The sequence below is a fragment of the Cryptotermes secundus genome, unplaced genomic scaffold (genome assembly GCF_002891405.2).
Source record: "Cryptotermes secundus unplaced genomic scaffold, Csec_1.0 scaffold1385, whole genome shotgun sequence".
NCBI classification, from domain to species: Eukaryota; Metazoa; Arthropoda; class Insecta; order Blattodea; family Kalotermitidae; genus Cryptotermes; species Cryptotermes secundus.
In genome coordinates this window covers 145986-168319 of record NW_019729915.1, presented here as the reverse complement: position 1 = coordinate 168319, position 22334 = coordinate 145986, and the positions used below count along the sequence as shown (strand labels likewise).

The 22334-nt window shown below is 37.8% G+C and overlaps 1 protein-coding gene across 50 annotated transcripts in view; it reads right to left on the bottom strand.

Moving 5' to 3' along the window:
* The window catches only part of LOC111865852 (myosin heavy chain, muscle), a 97933-nt gene that overhangs the window by 23563 nt on the left and 52036 nt on the right, over nucleotides 1-22334 (bottom strand). For 22 of the 50 annotated variants that reach the window (XM_023854228.2, XM_023854238.2, XM_023854224.2 and 19 more), the window contains exons 19-25: nucleotides 21313-21433; nucleotides 14709-14845; nucleotides 9453-9579; nucleotides 8815-9024; nucleotides 3223-3351; nucleotides 1484-1627; nucleotides 1004-1104 (exon numbers count right to left, since the gene is read on the bottom strand). In XM_023854228.2, coding sequence (XP_023709996.1) covers nucleotides 1004-1104; nucleotides 1484-1627; nucleotides 3223-3351; nucleotides 8815-9024; nucleotides 9453-9579; nucleotides 14709-14845; nucleotides 21313-21433 — 969 coding nt within the window. Of the gene's footprint in view, nucleotides 1-1003; nucleotides 1105-1483; nucleotides 1628-3222; nucleotides 3352-8814; nucleotides 9025-9452; nucleotides 9580-14708; nucleotides 14846-17655; nucleotides 17774-21312; nucleotides 21434-22334 lie in introns of all 50 variants that reach the window. The other 28 variants (XM_023854254.2, XM_033752005.1, XM_023854257.2 and 25 more) reach the window with 2 other exon arrangements.

Sequence of the window (22334 nt, the reverse complement as noted above, 5' to 3'; positions counted from 1 at the left end):
ATGCTGGCAGTCCCAATGCTTATATACATGTATAAGTTTTTGAAACAGATACTATTTTTATCCTACTTCATTGTAATTCAGAATTTTAAAAACAAATTCAATGTGTCAGAAAGTAAGTAAATAACTATGGTAAGTTTGTGGTGTGAGATTACTTTATGGATTGTAAGTAACAGTGTAATAATCTTTAAAATCTCAATGGAAAATGTCCTCACAGTTAAAATTGCTAGGTTTTCGGACTTTTCCCATCATTCTGTTTTATAAAAAGTACGAGTAGAAGACACAACTTTTCGAAAACTGGATCTGAGAAGGGGGTCCAGTGATTGAGGTTAGCTCTTTCTAAGAGACCCAACAGAGTAGTTGCCTCCCACTCACCTGAGGGCAGAAACAGATCCAGTTTCCGAAACGTTGAGTATTCTAGTTCTTAGAATACTGGACGATGGACAAAGTCCGAAAACCCAGTAATTCTGAGTGTTATACACCATCGTTAGAACCTTTCAGAATCTACTCTTCACAGATACATAAATTAGACCATTATATATATTTTATATTCCATAGATTTAATTATAATTTTCTGGTGGGTAAATTGAAACAACCCTGGGCCATGAAGTGTAATTGGTCCATGGATTTTTCTCTAATTACAAAGTATTTTCAACTTATGTAAAATAAAAGAATGTTTGAAATATAATGTACATGTATGGAGGAACTTCTAGGCCGTGCCATGGGTCAGGAGGTTAGACGCCAGCTTCCCACCGCGGCGGCCCGTGTTCGAGCCCAGATAAGGTTGTGTGGGATTTGTGGAGGACAAAGTGGCACTGGGGTAGGTTTTCTTCGAGTACTTCGGTTTCGCTTGCCAATTCTCATTCCACTGACTGCTCCACACTCATCATCTATCATCCGGGGCTGGAACAATAGGCCAGTAGTGGTCGAAATACCAAGTGGACTCAGTCTCACCCCACCCCAAGAAACCAAGAAGAACCTAACTATACTGCATGAAGAAACTTACCGCAACTTCTTCTCACGTTCAAGGGAGTCCTCAAGCTCATCCAGGGTCTGCTCCAGCTTGGCCTTCACCTTGTTCAGGTGGTTGACCTTGTCTTCAGCGGCCTGAATAAGAAATTCTAATTTAGTCATATGACTGAAATATTAAAGTACTTGTAAGTAAATAATGATTTCAATCATTGCATTAAAAGTTCATGTCATGTCCTGAGAGACGAATGGTATAAAGAGACTTTCCCTATTAAAAACGAATCTCTTTCAGTAAGCATGACTTCAAATGGTGCCACTATCCTCAGTGCCTGATAATACCGGTGAACGGAAATCTCTCCTGCCATCTATTGTTACATGACTGAATTAGTTCACTGTTTTTAAAATATTGACAATTATAAACTACAAGCATTATGACGCTGCCTAAGTCCTGCATATACCTAACTACTCGAACGTACAAATCATACAAATTTTGAACGTTTAATTTATGTGACGTTACCTGGAGTTCCTCAGCTGTCTTCTGATTGGTCTCTCCCTGGTTCTTCTTTTCCTTGTTGAGCTTGTTGATCAGCTCGTCCTGGTGAGCAATCTCATCGTTAAGGTTGCGAATCTGGTGGTCCTTTGTCGCCTTGTCCTGCTCTGCCTATTTTTGGGGGAAGAAATAAATTCATTATGCATTACTTGATTTTAACAATGTATTGAAATTGATAAGATCGAAGAGAGATAAAGTGACAGGAGGTTGGAGAAAACTGCATAATGAGGAGCTTCATAACTTGTACTCTTCGCCAAGTATAATTAGTATGATCAAGTCAAGGAGAATGAGGTGGGAAGGTCATGTAGCACGAATGGGGGAGACGAGGAATGCGTATATGATATTTGCAGGAAAGGCAGAAGGAAAGAGACCACTGGGAAGACCAAGGCGTAGGTGGGTGAACAATATTAGAAAGGATCTGAGAGAGATAGGATGGGATGGTATGGATTGGATAGATCTGGCTGAGGATAGGGACCAGTGGAGGGCTCTTATGAACACGATAATGAACCTTCGGGTTCCATAAAATTCTGGGAAATTCTTGAATATCTGCTGAATTGGCGGCTCCTCCAGAAGGGCTCAGCTCCATGAGTGAGTAAGTAAGTGAGTATTGAAATCTATAATTGACAAACAGATTAATTCATCAAATTATTCCACAGAACTGGGTCCTGTTGGGAAGCTGATAGTCACTCAGCTCTTTAAGGAATTCTTAGCCTTTTCGAGGGCCGAAATCTTCATAAACGTATCTGAAAGAAGCCGCCATTGGACCAGATTAATCGTGGCCACACACACGCGATCTGCTTTATATCTTCTCTGTGCCTCAGTTTTCTATTTTCCTTTTTGGTTTTTTGACGCAGATTTCGTAGGAATTTTTATTTCCCTCAAATGCGTGTTGCTTACCCAGCCCATCTCATCCCTCTTGATCTGCCCTTCATAATAATATGTAATAAACATTAAGTACATGTTTCGGTACTGAATTTAAAACAGATTAATTATTTTAACTGGCATATGTGCTTGATCATTACCAAATGTATAAGGTATTGTACAAGAGTACAAGCACAGTATGTATATCTGACTGGATATCATTAGTGAACGATTTATCTAGGAATATTCGGGAAGCACCTAGTTATTCTTTAATGAAAAGTAAACATAATGTTATCACAGGCCGAAAAATATGTGTTGTTAATATTCTTGTATTGTAAATACAGGGTATAATTTTCAGTTGTTGGGGGCTCATTAGTAACCAAAACGTCAAGGCCCCTATTAGTAATAACACGCTTAGTTTACGGCATTCTTTCCTTCTTTCTTACAATAACTAAAAACACTAACTTTCCTTCATTTTATAGTAATAAATGTCTCAGTACAACCTTAGAATTCTATTTCTGGTTTATGGAGACCCCGGGTCAACCGCCCAGGTCTATCACCCTTAAATCTGCCCCTATATATATAATATAACAAAACAAATACAAAACTAATAATTTCAAAAACAAGTTAAAACTAATGACATTAAAATCCTGATATGAAATTTTGATCATGGTGTTGCAGTAAATCTCGACAAAGAAGACACAAGCTTGACGACTCATGAGACTTGTGCTCTGTTAACGAATTTGTATAAGTGATCAGTCCTTCGCTTGCACACATTTCAGTGTTCCGTTTCACTCAAATCAACTGCACATTCTGGTTTCGGATGTCCTGACATTCGTACTGACCTTCTGTACGTTAAGTTCCAGATCCTCGATGTCCTTTTTGAGGCCTGAGACTTCCTGCTCAAGTTTCTTCTTGCTCTGGAACAACTGGTTGCGTGCATCCTCTTCTTGCTGCAGTCGCTCTTGAGTGTCCTGAAAGTTAAACGGTCAAATTCTGAAATCCTATTACTCTTCATTACGAAGAATCCTATGCAGTCTTCTAAACGAATATGAATTCTTTACTATGACGATATGTATCTAATTATAAAATCGACATTAAAACGTTTTAAAATACCGAATGGATAGTTTATCGCTCAAGATGTTTTCATGAAAATGCCAGGGATGTTTCCCCTAACCATTCAGTAAATTCGCCGACTGTGCTATGCTCACACCTCAGACGCAGTGTGTCACCTACTTTACTTCCTGCAGCTTAATTGGGAAAGAGATTTATATCAATAAGAAACGTAAAGGCGCGTCAACATTACTCGTGCTCGTGGGACTCGCTATGCTCGCGAGTAATGTGGACGATATGATAAATCACGAGACAAGCAAATTTAAAATTTTTAACTTAAAAACTATAGCCAATAAATACGACTACAGCCTATACACACTACAAGTAAATATACGGATCCCCACGCGCCGAAGCCTGGCGAGCACGAGCACGAACACGAGTAATGTGGACGCGCCTTAAGAAAGCACCGAATTTGGAGGCATAATTTTGTAATTAGCCAAATAAATAGGTCAGAGGAACTTCGAGGATGTGTATTTAACTACTTTTCTTTTCCTTTGGTGCTACAGCCCCAATTTTGGCCTTGATCTACCTCCATGAAACTCTCCCTGTCACTTCGGTTTACTAGATCTTAGACATTCGGTAGAACTCTTTGGGCGGTTGATCAGTTCGTCGCAAGGCCTCTCTACCTGTACACAGACACAGAAAAACGCGCACACAAACAAACACTGAACATCCATGCCCTGAGTGGGATTCGAGCTCAAGATCCCGGCTTCCGAGCGAGCGAAGACAGTCCATGCCTTAGAACTCTTGGCTACCGTGACCGGCTTTTACTACCTTACTGCTGTGAAATTGCAGTACGTGCTGCTTATGGCTTAGTTTATTTTTACAGAAATGCTTAGTATTACGTAACTACAACAAAGTCTGCTATAAAAACGCCTCTGAACTCAGCCATGGTTCAGAAAACAAGAGAATTATTTCTTATATTTATATCTGATAACCGTTTCTTAGCAATGACTCATATGTGTTTAGATGCATATATCTGCGCATGATCTATAAATGCTGCGACACTAGTTTCTTTGCGTGTTCATCGTTTTGCAAGGAATTATCTGTAAGAAACAAGTATGACGAATGTAATATCATTTTTATGTTCCGCGTAAATGGAGTTCTTTTTTTAGTTCCGAAACTATTTTCAGAATAAATCTGTTTTCTCACATAGTGATCCTCAAGTTTCCACCAATAGCAGGACAGAAATGTTCAAATTTGTAACGGCTACAAGCTTCAAAACATATTTCTCTTCTCAGAAATCAACAATACCCGTGTACAGACAGGCTTAGATCAATGCGCGCGCTGAAATGATGTGAGTTATGCCTACTTTTCATTGTGCTTTCGGGTTGTGGTTTGCTGACATGTTTGGTCTGTGTGAGATGCACTCAACACTCATGACAAGCTATTTATGGACGTGGTTCTGGAAATCTCGCGCTCATGCTGCCGGTATGCCATCACCACACCCCGACGCTAGTCGTCGCTAACTTCCAGAAACATCTCCTACGTATATAATTTGTAAAGTTTGGTCTGTTGAAACAAGTGTAGGAGGAACTGGTTGTTTAGAATGTTAACCACAAGGGCGATACCGCTTAAACGAAAGCAAACATCTGTGAGATGTATCTCAGATACAATCGAAATTCTAGACTGACTTATGCTTCGGGATTCCTCGCAGCTCTTAAAGCGAAGATTTGTAACTTTACTATCACCTACATTCCGTTAACAGTTTGTGTTCTGTCTGATTTGTCTGTCATTTGGAATAAAAGCACTAACTGATCCACTATTTCAACTAATAAACAAACATTCAGACTAAATACAATAACAGACACACATGTCCCTTGATTGTATCCTGTGCATTTAATATCAGTGTCGTTCCACCGCCTTTGTGGTCTAGTGGTAAGAGTACCTGGCTACAGATCCAGAGGTCCCGGGTTTGATTCCAGATTGTCTGAGAAGTAATGGGTCTGGAACGGGGTCAACTTAGCCTCGTGATGATAATTGAGGAGCGACTTGAATGGAACTAAAGCGGCACCGGTCTAAGAAAAAAAAGGTCGTGGGGATTCGTTGCGTTGACCACGCGACACCATCTATCAGCTAAAGTTGACACTATCTTCGCCGACAAGCGGCGGTCGCTCGGTCGGTATAGTTCGGTTGCGGACTAAAGCCACGGATTAGCTAGTAGTTATTCTATACTTTATGTCCTAAGGAATGTTTTTCAAATAAAACGGTTCTTTCAAATCGGAAAATTTTCATTTTAAACCACTCTCCTCTTGCTGTGAGGCAAAGCTGTAACGTAACAAAATTTTCAAAAGATTAAAAAAATAAAAATTATCCTTGAATTTAAATATAAAGCCGAATATTGGAGTCTGTAAACATATTTGGGCCCCATATCCAAGTCTGTGTGCGTGGGAGCAGATCTGTACGATTAGTTATTTCTTTCATCAAAAGGGGCACTTCCTGCAGTAGCAACCGCCATGTTGTTTAGATGAGCAAAGAAGTGCTCAGTCCTGCTGATAGGTGACGCACTCAGCTTTAAGCTTCCTAGTTATGTCCCTGGCCGCATTCCAAAGATGAAAACCACACGCGGCAAGCACTTTGTCACTTGGATGTCTTCGTCGCCGGTTATTTCCGTCGGTGGGACGTCCACTCATTTTAATGGCGTCGCGTAGGGATGGAATTCATCGTGCAATATATCTCCCTCCCTCCGCAGGACGTTCCAAAATATCTTTTAAATTAGTCTGCACGGAACGAAGGCGAAAGGCAAATGCTTTTACCGTGAAAAGAAATGAGTTCATTCACAGAAACAAAATCTGCCACAATTTCACCGCAATTCTCTGTCTCTACAACAAAGTTTCAGTGTGTCAGTCAGATTATAAGTGGACACACTTTCATTGTGTGCTAACAAACTGAACTGTGTGTCAACTGGCTGTAAAAAAATGAGTGGTGTCATGCTTGTATGAGTAACCCGTTTGGCTAAGAACATTACAATTTACAATCCTTCATTGCAGTGGTCTTTTGCTACACTTAGAAACGTCCAATTAAATATTTGTCTGGGCAATTATAGAAGAAGCTTTGTTCGTTCATGAACGTATTTCTGTGCTGTTTCAAGATGGAAGATTCCACATGTAATGAGTCTCTAGTTACGAACATCTGAATGGTGTGTGTTACAGGAAACCTTGACAACCACACCTGCAGTGACTCCTGATTTAACTCAGTCTTGGAAACCGCTTACATCGTACCAAAATTGGCTCGTGGATCATCCGCTGGCAACTCGAAACATCTATTTGGTTACTTCCTCACGTTTCTTTAGGTCAGTCCGATATAATTTGTAGTTTTCAACTCAGCATCAAAATATCATTTTAGTCTGACATACCTGAGCAATCTTGTACTATAAAAATCTACAGTGTTTTAAACGGAACTGCTTGTTGTTGATCACTAGAACCTCAAAAACATGTAAACAAATTGTTTTTTTTTTTGCGATTAAATTTAGATTTCTGTGCTCAACTGGATTTTATTTTTGTTTCAGCTGGAATTATTGAAATTCTTATATGCTAGAAGAAAAAATCATTTCTTAGTATAGTCGCCAAATCTGATATGGGATGGAGACAGAACTGACTATCCAAATTTGTGATGAACTGGAAATAGCTGAAAGGCAGAACGCACAATCTTCTCTGATTTTCCTTTCTGAGACAGCGAAAGTGAAAATTTTCTCCACGAGCTGGCCTGAGTCAGCTCTGGAGTGTTAAACGCTGGAGCCACTACTCTGGTGCCTATGACTCAGGTGTATCCGCAAATAGCTAACCCATGGGGGTGAGGAAGGGGGGGCGATGGCAGCTGCAATGTCTCAGTCAGCACCGGGCCCCAAGCCAGAAGTGTTTCTCCCTGCCTACACACACCCGCCTCCTGCTCCAGCACAGGTTGGAGTTTCATACACCTCTCGAGTTTCACGCTGTCAGACGTCTAATCCCCACCAAAAATGTTCACAGACTGGGGATTCATGTCAAGTTTAAATCCTGCTACATACGGCGTTTTATTCATCGTTTCAAGGCCGAGGAATTCAAGGAAGGCGTAAAACAAATTAATGCAACAAACTTTTTGACAGAAAATATGTTTCTAGGAAATAGAACACCTGGAATAGAATGAGAAAGTCCCTGAAAATATGCATTTGGAGCGCAAAATTCTTTAATTCCCGAACTATATATTTTCAATAGATCTGGGCAAGTTTCGTTTATATTTTAATATCTTTTTCACAGATAAACTGAAATTTATATACATAAAAAATGCATGCTCTTGTATATGCGGTTGTATCTAAAACGTATAGAGTAGTATTTTGTTATGACAATAGGAGTTATAGTTAGTTTGTATCTTAAACTGAGATATGACAATTAAATATAATTTATCATTAGTTATTAACTATTCCAATGCACAGATGCACTAGCAGTCTTGGCTAATGCAGAATATAAATAATTTTATGATAAAATCCATTATTTTATGTTTTATTTATTTCCTTATTGGTTTTGCTGAATGAATTTAACAAAATATACACAACAATTCAAATAAATAGTGTCTATCTATTGAATGGTCTTAATAATATTTACTTTGTATGTAAATTCGTTTTTGGTTCCATTTTATGTAGTTCGAATATTTTTTTTTGGAAGAAACGAACACTAAATGTGGGCCAACTAAGTTTGTAACTATGGAGAATTACGATAACAAAAACAAAATTAATTTCTACACAAAATTCTGATATTCCAGACGTAGAATTACGTCTACAAAGAATATATTTTTTTTTTTTCCATTTCTCTCAATAATATCTAAAGGGATTCTCCTGCTTTTCCCATCTGACAGCAAGTTCCTTCTAGCAGTAAGATGAAGATTAATTCGGTCTGCATTTTACTAACAAACAACACTCCTTATGTTTCGCTAGCAGTTAAAAGTAGATTGATTTTATGATCAAATACAATTTTCATACTTTCTTCTCGAAATGTAACTAACTTAAGGACGTAGCTGCCATTTCACCATTTAGAATGACGCAGTTCATGTACATTATTTATAAAAACAACTATTATTTACCTCAACTACAAATATCAGAAGTATAATGATGTTTAGAAAAACAATAGTTATTTACATTGAACACTATATGAAATCCATGAACGTATTCTGGAAGATACTGAAGGCTTTTATGTGGTTAACTGTTGGCGAAAATACTTGCTTACTTTCAAACATGAAACAAATATTGACATTCTAACTATTGGTATTGTCAGTAGTGGGTGTAGTTTATAATTTAGGTTAGTGTTATATGGATGAGATCTTGTCTAAGTAAAAATATAGACAACACTCACGTGTAGCTGGGATTCGAGGTCTGTCTTTTGCGCCTGGAGCTTATTGGCTCTCTCTTGTACGTCGGAAAGGGTACCCTTCTCACCTTCCAGACTAGCCAGCAGTTCTGTCTTCTCCTGTAGCAATTTAGCGTTGAGGGCTTCAACCTCCTTGCGCAATTTCTCTTCTTTCTCGAAGGCTTCCTGAGCCTTCTGGACTTTCTCCTCCAGTTTCTGTAGATCAGAATCACTGGGTTCACGTGGGTCCATTGCTGCTGTTGTACACGAACAACAAACCGAGGATAGGAAGAAGGGTCGACAGGGATCGGAGTTGAGCGGATGTATTCCGGTCGGTCGCGGGCAACTGATTCAGTGGAACAGTCATCCGTCTCGCACTCCACCTCGTACCCCACCAGCCTACAGCTTTCAGAGGTTTCGCCTCAAAACGAGAACCCGGTGTGGGTTGGGTGCCTCTTGGCACCATGTCAAATAAAATACTTTATTCATACGCGAGGGGAAGGGGTATGAGAGGGGTTAGCTTCATATTTAGCAGGGCCCCACCTAAGTTGCGGATGCGGTGGTAAGGAAGGTAAGCTGGAAAATTTTGTAAGGCTGCGAAAAATGATAATGTTGTTGGTGGCTAGAAATAGGCCGGCACGTACCTTCATCTCGTCCTCTATCCGCGTGACGTTCAACATAGGCTTCACCTTCTGCCACAGTTTCCACCATGGCCATGTGCGCAGCTGCAGGTACTTTCGGAGGTTTCGCTGCACCACCTGGAGAGCGATCCTGCAACAGCGCCACAGGCATGCATTGTCCTTATTTGAACCAACATTACTGAACGCTAGCACCAGGCAGCAGCTTCCTTTTTGCGAGGCTAACAATTCCTCTGTTCAAAATATTTGCAGAATTTTTGGAAACCCAAAAATTCTTTTTTGAGAAGTTAACAATTCCTCAGCTCATCAAATTATTTCTAGATTTTTTAAAACCAAAATTTCTTTTTTGAGAAGCTAACCGTTCGTCAGTTCATCAAAATATTCCCACAATTGTTTGAAACCCCCAAATTCATTAATATCTTAAAGTTTGTGGCGATGGTACATTAGTACAAGTATTATTTTTCTGGATATTATCCATCGTCTTGTTTTTATCTAAAACAACATTTCGGAGACTGGGTTTTGCCTCCATCTTCAGGTAAAATCTACTCAGTTTGGCCTAGAGACAGAATCCAGGCTCTGAAACGTTGTGTTTTGAAAAATAAACAGGCCGATGTTATTAGATAAGGTCATGAGAATATGTAATGTCCAAGAACATATAATTTGCACCAAAAATTCATTACTGTGCTGTCAAGGGCCCGCCATAATTCCATATCCTTAGCCAGATGATTCCACTCCACATCCTCCCATTATTTCTTGAAGATCGATTTTAACACCATGCTCTTACCTACGCCTAATTCTTCCAAATGTTTTCTACCTATTAATATCTAAATATCCTTTACTCAGCCATTTCTTGAGCAGAAAAATACAAAAATCATTTTAAATGATATATTTCCAAACCTTAAAAGCTGCTTAAATTTTATGTCAATTGATGTGGAAACTAACAGAAAATTTAGTACTTTATGTATTAACTGACCATTATTTTATAATAAGTGTTTATTTTGAATTGTCTAAGGACAGGACAATAATAAATTATGAGGAATATGGAAGGAAAGGGCCGTGGATATATTTTTGGCGTTAAACCAATAACCGAGTAAAAACCAAGACGATTTTCAGTCCGAAATTTTAGCCAATATTAACTATGTTTACTTCACCCTTTATGTCCGATATTTCTGCATGTTTGAGTGTAATTTGGTTTTCATACCAAACAGCGATTTCTATTAGAACCTAATTAGACGGCTGGCCATTGCAACGGAGACACGCATATGATTTTAAAATATAACATAATTTTAAAGGGAAAACAATTAGGTCATGATTACGCTAGCGTGCTTGATATGATTACTTGTGTGTCTGTACGTTTTTATTTTTCAATTCAGGACGTGAAGACATATGACCTAGTTCCGTAAACACGGGGGCTTTATGTTTCTGGCAAGTGACTCACTCGATGCGCCGAAAAGAAAACAACTGAAGTCAGCAGCCAAAGAAACGTGTTACAGTTTAATACCAGTGACAATATTTCAGCCTTGCAGCATAAACGAAATCATCCTATTGTTGAAAATAAAAAAAAAAAGCAATCAATGTATATNTATATATATATATAAATGCATATTATTAAAAATACTTTCAAATTCCAAAGAAATTTTAATGAAGATAAAAAGAGAAATTTAAAATGCGACTTAATTTTTGGTGTCTGGCACAAAGCTAAACTGACTCACTACATCGCACCTAAAATATTTCAAGCTAAACAAAAGTTGCTTTCTGGAATTCCTTTCCAATAAGGGCTGGAAAATTATTCATTTTCTCTAATGGAGCAGTTTCTAGTGATTTCAGACTCATAAATATCATTGCCAAGAATATTAGGAAAGAATAGCCAAATGTGAATTGCAAAAATATCTTTTATAATGGACCCTGCGTTGGCTATTCCCCTGGGCTTTCTACACACATCTGGAGCGTGTGTCTGGTCTTGAAAAGCCATTTTCATTGTTGAACACATGAATAAGTTTGTGTAGAAAAATGTCTCTAAAAGGCCACCCATATTCAAAGACCGGTCCTTCAAAATACAATATTTATAAAAGTTTGTGACTAGGGTACAGTAGTACAAGTATTGTGTTTCTGGACATTATTAATCGTCCTGTTTTTATCTAAAAATACCGTCCTGTTTATATTTAAAAACACAACGTTTCGGAGACAAACAGACAGACACCAAACATAACGGGAATGTATGTGTGTAGTAATTATATAATTTTGCCTAAGAATCCCCATATGTAATAGGCAAATTATTCTCTCTCTGTCTCTTCTACACTATTTCTCGGAGATGCAAAAATTGAAAATACATGAAAAGGTATTTATCTTGAAGAGATACACAGAGGAAAATTGTTAATTTCGTCTTACATGCATGGATTCGAGTCCAGTTCAATTTATGTCTCCATTCCTTACTCCGTGAGGAGAGCGTTAAAACTGCAACGACAATGCGTACATAACCTTCATGTTTTACGACGAGCACGGTAACGAAATGTTTTTCGGATTATTACATGGTTCATTTTCATTTTTTTTATTTTATTTTAAGGTAACTCGACTATATTAAAGTAGTTAGAGAGTGTATAAAAATTTTATGTACCCATGCGAAATTCCGCAGGCAGGTCATTTTAATGAGGGACTAAAATCTTATGTATACAGTCTGCCCCATTAAAATAGTGTTCTGAAGGTCACAAAAAATTATATGTGCTAGTTCAGGCTTCTAGCGACGTTAAATGTAAGTAATTACTATGACCAAAAACAAAAACTGCTTCTGAAATCACAGTGGAGAGTTTTATGAATAGTGTACAAATTTCTATACAAATCATAAGAAGCACTTCATTCGTAATGAGGCCTATGAATTAGTCAAGTTGTCAGTTCAATCGCTACTTGTACCTTGGTTCATTAAAGGTTTATCACCTGAGTAAATGTTCTAGAGTGGAATGATAAGGTAGTTATGAACGATCACCTGGTAAATACATAGAACAAAATGGCTGTTCTCTATGTTAACATAAAATCTAATCATTTTTACTGAACGACTGATTAAAATCACGAAAACACAAGTCGAATTCATATCAACAGAACTACATAATAATGTTGTCCAAAGGCACAGTACAATAATTGTAAAGGATAATACTACATAAACCACCAACACGAATCATAATGGCCGTCAGAGCGCAGCTCTGTGGGGATAATTCATCTGTGATAATGGAGATTAACGTTAAAAGATGACGTCGTCCAGATACACGAGGCACGAATCGTACGCGAGGCCTCGTAGGACTGTCTCCATTAGTCTCTCGAAGGTTGCCGGGGCATTGCAGAGGCCAAAGGGCATGACTGTGAACTGCCACAGTCCTTGACCTGTAGAAAACGCCGTCTTTTCCTTGTCGTCTGGGTCTACGTCGACCTGCCAATAGCCACTCTTCCGGTCGAGAGTGGAAAACCATTTCGCCCCAGCTAGTGTGTCCAGGGTGTCGTCGATCCGGGGTAGTGGGAGGTGTTTGGAGGCAATAATATTTTAATGTGAAAATAAGAATGACGGATAAAGTAGACTAGTGCGGGAATATCAATACATAAATCTCCCCTGAGAATGGTCCTTATGTTATATTACTTAAAACATCCTAACGGAGTACGACGGTTACGGGACTTCACACAAAACTCCCAAGAATTTGCGAACGACAGTTAAAGTAAAGTAGACGTCGGGTTAGTGTTAAATAATTCGTCAGAATGTAAATGGCTGTTAGAGCAAAGTAGTGTTGCAAGATTACGTAAACTCTGTGCCAAAAAGGAAAAGTAGCCGCTCCGGTGTTGGAAACCGACATTAACGGCCTTGGGAATCCGTTGCGCTGACCACGCGACACCCTCTGTCCGCTAAAATTAGCACTAACTTTGCCGGCAAGCGGCGGTCTCTCGGTCGGTATAGTTCGCTTGTGGACCAAAGGCCACGTAATTTGTTTTTGTGTAAGAATACGAAGTAAAGACCGTGTTACTGGATTTGGCCCCTTAGGTTTCGTGTGAGGAGAAATATGACAAGAATTAGCGGAACAGTGTTTACAGTTGCACAGTTGGAGGGAGGGAGAATGACCTTACTGACCTTATCTCAGTTACTGAACACAACCAAATCCATTGGGTATGGACCAGGCTTAAAAACACGGACAGTATTATCGGAATATTATGTGAAAGTTCATGATAATTTGAATGGCCCTAGAAGCACAGTAACCGGGATATTACATAACGCATCCGTTGGAATTCGAATGGCATTTGAAACAAAATATTCCCATAGTGTTTTACGAATCTGGTGCAGACTAACGAGAAGGCGTGACATAATTTCGGTACTGATAGATTTACTACAACTCATAATATTGTACTTAAACACATAACACGGTATTATAAATGCAAGACATCCTAGACAACTAGTTACACACCAAACAGCAGAGAAGAATAAAGGAAAACATCAACGAATAATACTGCATTTTAAAATAATTTTAAAAAGAATACAAGTTGTGTAAGGAAAATTTTAAGGTCCTCACGTCTTACGCGAAAATTATTATACAATATAATGCAGCTAACTAACGTATAGATATACAATATATACCTGATTATGGTTGCATATGGCCGGAATATATTGTAACGTACTCGTACTTACTTATGGAGCTGAACCCTTCTTGATGAGAAACCAAATCTGCAGCTACTCAAGAATTTCCCAGCATTTTATGGAACCCGAAGGTTCATTACCATGTTCACAAGAGCCTTCCACTGGTCCCTATCCTGAGCCAGATCAGTCCAATCCATACCATCCCATCCTATCTCTCTAAGATCCATTTTAATATTGTCCACCCACCTACGCCTTGGTTTTCCCAGTGGTCTCTTCCCTTCAGGGTTTCCCACCAATATCCTATATGCATTCGTTTCTTCCCTATTCGTACTACATGCCCTGATACATATATGAAATAAAGGGCGAGGGGTGTTTAGCTAATAATCTACGAAGTTTTACACTTATAAGACTATATTACACATACACACACACACACAGGTTATTACAGTCCTGCGTGGAGAGCAAGTCATCGTGAGAAGTGGTAGGCTTCCAGAGCTGTCAGAGGGTAAAATATGGTCATGAGTCCCGTGGAACTCGAAACCAAGAATCACTGTGCTGGCGAGGACCAGCAGTGATTTAGCAGTGAGTGAGGTCAGTCAGTCAGTGTCCAGAAGAATACTCCAATAATAATCTGTAAAATAGGTTTTCGTACTCACCTCTGGTCCTGCAACTTCTTGTATTCCTTGCGGGCAATGTAAGCCCTGATCCATGCCTGGAACCAGGTGATGATCTTGGCAAGACGTTCGTCTCGTAGTTCTTCCATCTGACCCAGGACACCAGCTCGGAAGAACACCTATGGCGTGCACTTCTTGTTAGTCTACATATAGTGTTATTGTATACTGTAGCATGCATAATCTCAGCTCATTTCTCATCAAATGTATATAATTATGCTCCCCAAATCAATTAGGCTAATTAAAACCTTCCCTCATGCATTGTTACTGGGTTTCACATCTCAGAAGCTATATCTTGACAGATGTGATTTCGAAGCTAATGAGAACTGTTTTACATGATGAGCTAGGTAACAGATAATGTTACAATCTTAATAGTGTAGATCATGTTGAGTGTTATAAATAAGGTATATGAAGGTATATAAGATATGCAGTCTACACAACAATATTCTGTACTTAAAAAACAAAGAAGACACTACTGTATCAACATTTGTTTGTAAAAACAAATATAAACAAATGTTGATACAGTAGTGTCTTCTTTGTTTTTTAAATATAGAATATTGTTATGTAGACTGCGTATCTTATATACCTTTATATACCTTATTAGATAATGTTACCTCTACATGTTACTATAAATATCTCACCTTCATTTTGATATTATGCAATTACACTTGTTTCAGGACTTATTAATCTGTTTTCATTTATGTCTTCCAATAGTAAGGAACAGTAGCTTCTGGGATGAGTTTATTATTAAAATTAATTTATAAAGAGTATTAAAGACAGCATAGCATAATTCTTTAAATCCAATTTCAGATGTAGAATGTAAAAATTTAAATTTGCATTGCTATTTTATAAACTATTTTCCAAAAAAGTTTCTGTGCTTATTTACCAAAAAAACTATATGTAAAGATGCTGTTATGAAAGTAAACAGTTAAGGTATGAAACAATCTTAACTTTATTCTGCCAACAAGAATAAGATTTAAGTTCCAGTTTCTTTAAACATATTTACTACAATTGTTTTCATGAAAGGGTTAATTTCATACAGTGATACACAATGATCTTAAAGGGGGAAGTGCTAATATGGAATAGACGAGAGATATGGAGCAATAGCTTTTCGCAACTATTTGACTCAGCTGTCTCATGGAAGGTATGTAAAATGACAGCGAGTGCTATGAGTATCTTTAGTCAACCAGAGGGAAATTGGTACACTGGGTCTTTTGTGTTGGCTTCTATGAGAAATAGAACTGAATATATTTCAAAGAATGTAGTTGAGATTTTATTACATTAAATGAAGTCAGAATCAACTTTATTCTCTACAGGTTTGTATTTTGCAAGAAAGAGACTTGTAAATGCTGCTTTACATAATGTTGCTCTGAAACTTGGGCACAGCCATCTAATGTGCTAATTTCAAAATGGTTATGCCTGAAACAAAAATTACAGCAATTTTCCTATTCCATATTACCACCCAGTTTAAGAAACGGTTAAACTTTTGTTTCTGTGACCCCAGCACACCAATAAATATGCCCAAGATTATGATTATGTGTCCTAATTAAACTGAAATAAAATATATCATTTCAAAATAATTATTAATTATTTCCATACAAAGCAATTGTTAAGTACAGTAGCAAGTTAAATAGTGTAAATTAAATAACAAACAGAGAAAAACGGAATAACTATTGGTAAGGCATGTAAACACGAATTAACAATAGGAAAATAACATAAAATTTCATGCACGGTGCAAATTCAAAACGGGATATATACATTCCCATGTTAATACAGAACATAACAGGTTCTGTTACAGAATAAAGTGAAGGAGCCACTGGTTCCAGTGATCATGCTGCTGCATGGTAACACAGTCTGGATGTTCTGAAATGACAGCAACTTTAGTGTGATCTATGTAATGATTTTGCTCTTTTATGTTGTGTTTATGGTTTTCACATCACCGTGTATTGTGACTGCCCATTCTGGAAGATATGTGTTTTTTGAAAGCTATTCACTATTACTTTGTTTTCTTATTATGTTATAATAGAATAATGCTCAAGGGCATTAATACAAGCATTAGAAGTGATTATAGAAAGGAGAATCCGTGTGCGTCTTCAGTATATATCTAAACATCAAGAATAGAAATGTGCATCTAAATCACATTCTAGTGATTGGGGGTTGCACACCTAACTGGTGGCAATATTCGTTGCAAAGATTATTATATTTGAAACTACATGAAGTTCAGAAGTACTTCATCATATTTCGCAAAATATGCATCACATCAAAAAATATTTGAACATATTAATTCCTATATTTTAATGAAATACCATTTTGCTGTAAAGGTAAAATTGTCACTGTGTTTAACTAATTAAACACATGCCATGAAGGAGTATGGGGGAGTGGATGTATAGATCCATATTTTATTGACCTCGGCTTCACGCCTCTGCCGCTTTTTACCCCCGGAGAAATAGCCCCCCGGTACCCATCGGATAGGAGGCTGGGTGGGCCCCAGAACAGCTCTGGACGAAATGGAGAAGAGAAAATTATTGATTCCACCGGGACTCGAACTCCGATCCCTGGGTCACCCATCCCATAGGCAGTCGCTATACGGACTACGCTATCCCGGCTTCCTAACATTTTGCTATAGAATATTCTGCATATTTTTTGTTTTAGAAAACTGATTAATTTTCACTTCTATCTTCGTGCAAAGTGTTGAGATGTATTTCGAAAATGAACCAATACTAGTATGTACATCCAATATTCAATTTCACAAAAATCCAGAGGAAAGTTGCGGGAATTAAAAAATGGGGGAAAAAATTAACCATTTTGTAAACTTTGTTCAAGGTACAAATATATCGGGTATACATATTTATCCTATCTCAGATATTTTGCAGGCATTCTTGAAGACTAATAGCACACGGTTTCTCGAATATCAAAGTGTGTATATGTCTACCTTTGTATGACCCATTCGGAATTGCTCCGAATCGATATTAATGTTATCCAGGATGATCTGCGTCGCCTTCTGAGGTTCAATCGGCTCTTTGATAAGATGAGCGCAGAGGATTTTATATCTGGTGGGTGGAACAGGAATTTTAAGGTTCAAGTGAATAAAAGAACATTTCACCGGAATGTAACACAGCAGGTCAGCTGCTCAGGTCAATTTCCAAATCAACGAATAGAATATACATATATACAAACACAAATATATCACACAATAGCTCTAAGAGAAAAGGAACCCAGAAACACATTTTGGGCTTGTAGGAAGTTGTGTGGAATTACAATTGACACACAACACAACATGTACGTCATATGATTTCATGTTGTTCAACTATTCTAATCTGCTTCAAAACAAATATATCACACTATATCTGTAAGAGAAAAGGAACCCAGAAACACATTTTGGGCTTGTAGGAAGTTGTATGGAATTACAATTGACACACAACACAACATGTACGTCATATGATTTCATGTTGTTCAACTATTCTAATCTGCTTCAAAACAAATATATCACACTATATCTGTAAGAGAAAAGGAACCCAGAAACACATTTTGGGCTTGTAGGAAGTTGTATGGAATTACAATTGACACACAACACAACATGTACGTCATATGATTTCATGTTGTTCAACTATTCTAATCTGCTTCAAAACAAATATATCACACTATATCTGTAAGAGAAAAGGAACCCAGAAACACATTTTGGGCTTGTAGGAAGTTGTATGGAATTACAATTGACACACAACACAACATGTACGTCATATGATTTCATGTTGTTCAACTATTCTAATCTGCTTCAAAACAAATATATCACACTATATCTGTAAGAGAAAAGGAACCCAGAAACACATTTTGGGCTTGTAGGAAGTTGTATGGAATTACAATTGACACACAACACAACATGTACGTCATATGATTTCATGTTGTTCAACTATTCTAATCTGCTTCAAAACAAATATATCACACTATATCTGTAAGAGAAAAGGAACCCAGAAACACATTTTGGGCTTGTAGGAAGTTGTATGGAATTACAATTGACACACAACACAACATGTACGTCATATGATTTCATGTTGTTCAACTATTCTAATCTGCTTCAAAACAAATATATCACACTATATCTGTAAGAGAAAAGGAACCCAGAAACACATTTTGGGCTTGTAGGAAGTTGTATGGAATTACAATTGACACACAACACAACATGTATGTCATATGATTTCATGTTGTTCAACTATTCTAATCTGCTTCAAAACAAATATATCACACTATATCTGTAAGAGAAAAGGAACCCAGAAACACATTTTGGGCTTGTAGGAAGTTGTATGGAATTACAATTGACACATAACACAACATAAACGTATATTATTTCACGTTCAACTATTCTAATCGGTTTCAGAAAACACAGAACATGGAAACTACATCTTATCACGCTTGGACTGCCTCAGATAAATACGCGTACAATATGCTTAGTATCAACGTTTAGAGTGTTTCAGTTGCTCAGTCTCTTTCATCTTAGCTTCATGTATTATTTACTCCTCAAACATATCACAACTGACAATTATAATATATTTCTCGTTATGGTTTATCCGAGACTGCTTCAGCGTGATGACAGTCAACAATCGGATTAAAGTTATTGGAGTATCATGAACATTTTTATTCTCTAAATGTTGTTCCAACTACAAAAGAAATAGCACATTATTAACAGCGTAACTGTTGGCATGAAGTCCACACTGGTTTAGCAATCAATCAAACGACAATTTTAAATTTAAAGCAGCTTCATTATATGGTAACAAAATGAACAGAAATTTCACGGATCAGTGATATGTTTAGAACTTCAAGTACTTTTAGGATATCAAACAAAAAAAATTAAGTTCATCAGGAGTCATTCAGGAGACAATGCCGATGCTGTACAGTAAGGACGGCATGATAAGCCTAGCATTTGGGAATCAGGATACTTCCTCTTAGCTTGCCTTGGTAGACTCAAGAAATATCTTCTTCCCTTTATCATTAAACATATTTCTACAAAGTAGGACGAGTAGTATAATATTCATTTATTTAATTAAAAGATAAATTTTGTCTCTGAAAGACATATTTTCTCGTTTTAATGCATTACGCATATCAATGTTAAGAACATTATTGTGAATAACCTTTGTACATAAATCACAAATGAAACGATTTACCTCAATGAATAGGGTCTTGTCATGGTGGTTAGTTTCCGGCTTCCTACGACAAAAGTTGGGGTTTGAACCCAGCTTAGGTCGTGTGAGAATTGTGGTGGAGAAAATGACTTCGGGGCGGGTTTTCTCTGAATATATCACGCTAGTTATCATCTCACTGTGTGCTCTACATTCATTAATCACCCTACGATAAGATACTGTGTAGTTTCAATACTGTCAATGTGGTCAAATAAGCAACAAAAATGAGTAAGTAGTCACTTTTCAGTGCTGTTTCAGATAAGCTCGTAAATTATTTAAATTTATTGTAGAGGACGAAAAAAGAAATTCAGCAATTAACTAACGAACTCCATGGAATTAAGTCCTTGGGAAGTCAAGAGTTGCTCAGCTTTTGAAGAATTTTCCAGCATTTTATAGAACCCGAGGTTTCATTACCGCATTCACAAAAGATCGCAATTTGTCCTATCTAAATCCAGATGTATATTGTCCATATCCTATCGCACTTCTCTAAGGGGGCCCTTCTTGAGGAGAAGCAAATTCTGCAGCTACTCAAGAAATTTCCAGCATTTTATGGAACGCGATGGTTCATTACCGTGTTCACAAGAGCCCTCTACTGGCCCTTATCCTGAGCTAGATCAATCCAATCCATACCATCCCATCCTATCTCTCTAAGATCCATTTTAATATTGTCCACCCACCTACACCTTGGTCTTCCCAGTGGTCTCTTTCCTTCTGACTTTCCCACCAATATCCTATATACATTTCTCTTCTCCCCCATTCGTGCTACATGCCCTGCCCACCTCATTCTCCGTGACTTGATCATTCTAATTATTCTCTAAGTTCTATTCTAATATTATGCTCTCATCTAAGTCTAGGCATTCCTATTTGCCATTTGCCTTTAGGTTTTCCCACCAAAACACTGTACGCTTTACTCTTCCAGGCGTGATACCTGCCCTACCCTGAACTGGTCACGTTTGTCGAAGAGTGTAAGTTACGATCTCCATTACGTACTATTCTGTGACCTACAATTTCGTCCCTCTGGAATCCAAACATTTTCTACAGTTAAGGGAATATTAACCAATGGACAGAGAAGCATTCTGCAGTGATGAATATGCGGTTATCTCAGTGTGTCTTTACATCCAAGTTAACGCAGTTCCGTCTGAGGCACTTAATAACTTCTCTTGCACAGCAGTGAAAGCGATTTCCTAACAACTAAACACTTTTTAAACAGTAATAAATCACGATTTCCCTAACTTTACGTTCGGATCTTGAAATTTAAATAGGCTGTTTTAGGCATTGCTTTGCCAATGTACACATAACATTAGCAGGGAAGATGTGAATGCGAACAGGTTAACATACAACAATATAATACTCTATTTCTACTGCTAACAAGAAACAGGATGGACACAGATGCGTGCGGGTTGGATGTCACTACATGCCTTGGTGTGACCCAGTCGGTAAGAGTTACTGTCCAGGTTCACAGCGTCCAAAAGTGCTTGTGCAACTTGCTTCGGGTCGTCGCCAGCTTTGTCGGCCTCATGTGGAGCTAGAATCTTGTATCTAGCGCAGAACACGAGGAACACAGGGGAATTTTAACCTGTTTCTTTCTGAGGGTTTCCAACTTTTTTCAAACGTGATAGAATTATTCCAACCAGTTGATTCAGTTTTCAACAACGTCGCAATTAGATAAGAGTTCTTAGAGATATTGGCTAATGTTAATGTCTCAAATATCAAATTGTAGGGTGTTAAAATTTAAAATATGTATTTAGTTCTCTTAAAAAAGAGTAAAAACGAAATCTTTCGGAACTAAAATTTTGTACCCAAAATTAATAAACAAAAAAATGAAATTTCATTTCGAAAATTAGAGGTATTTTATGTCATTTTTGACGAGCTTCAGAATCATAATCCTTCTTCCAAAACTGTTTTTTCTTGCCAGGATCAATGTTGGTTTAATAATATTACTTCCGCCATATTTGGACGCCATTTGCATACAGAGACTTTCTGGACGCTTTGTAGTCTCAGTGAACGGAACGACGTTAAATATACCACAGATAAATACAAATTTTACAACAAAAAATTGAAATATTTCCAAACCGTGTGAAGGCCAATACCGTATTTAAGAAGCTCTTATAATTCTGTATCAACTGATTGAGTTCAACATGCTCTATAAAAAGGACTGAAGATGACTGATTGCTTTCCATAGCAAGATGTCGTGCTGGTGATGGATGCCTGGAAAAGGGCACTAAAAAAGTAACTGAAATTAAACAAAAAAGAAAATTTGTTGCCTCAGTTTCATCTGAAGTTGGGTACAACATATTTGAGGGGGGGGGGGAATGAGAGTGGGGTCAAACTGCATTCTGTCGAGCTGGAATGGAGGGGTCTTCACTCGCCACTTCTAAGTGTTGACCGAAGCAACTCGTCACTTGTCACTCGCTTGGTCTGAGGAAGTCCCCCTAACATT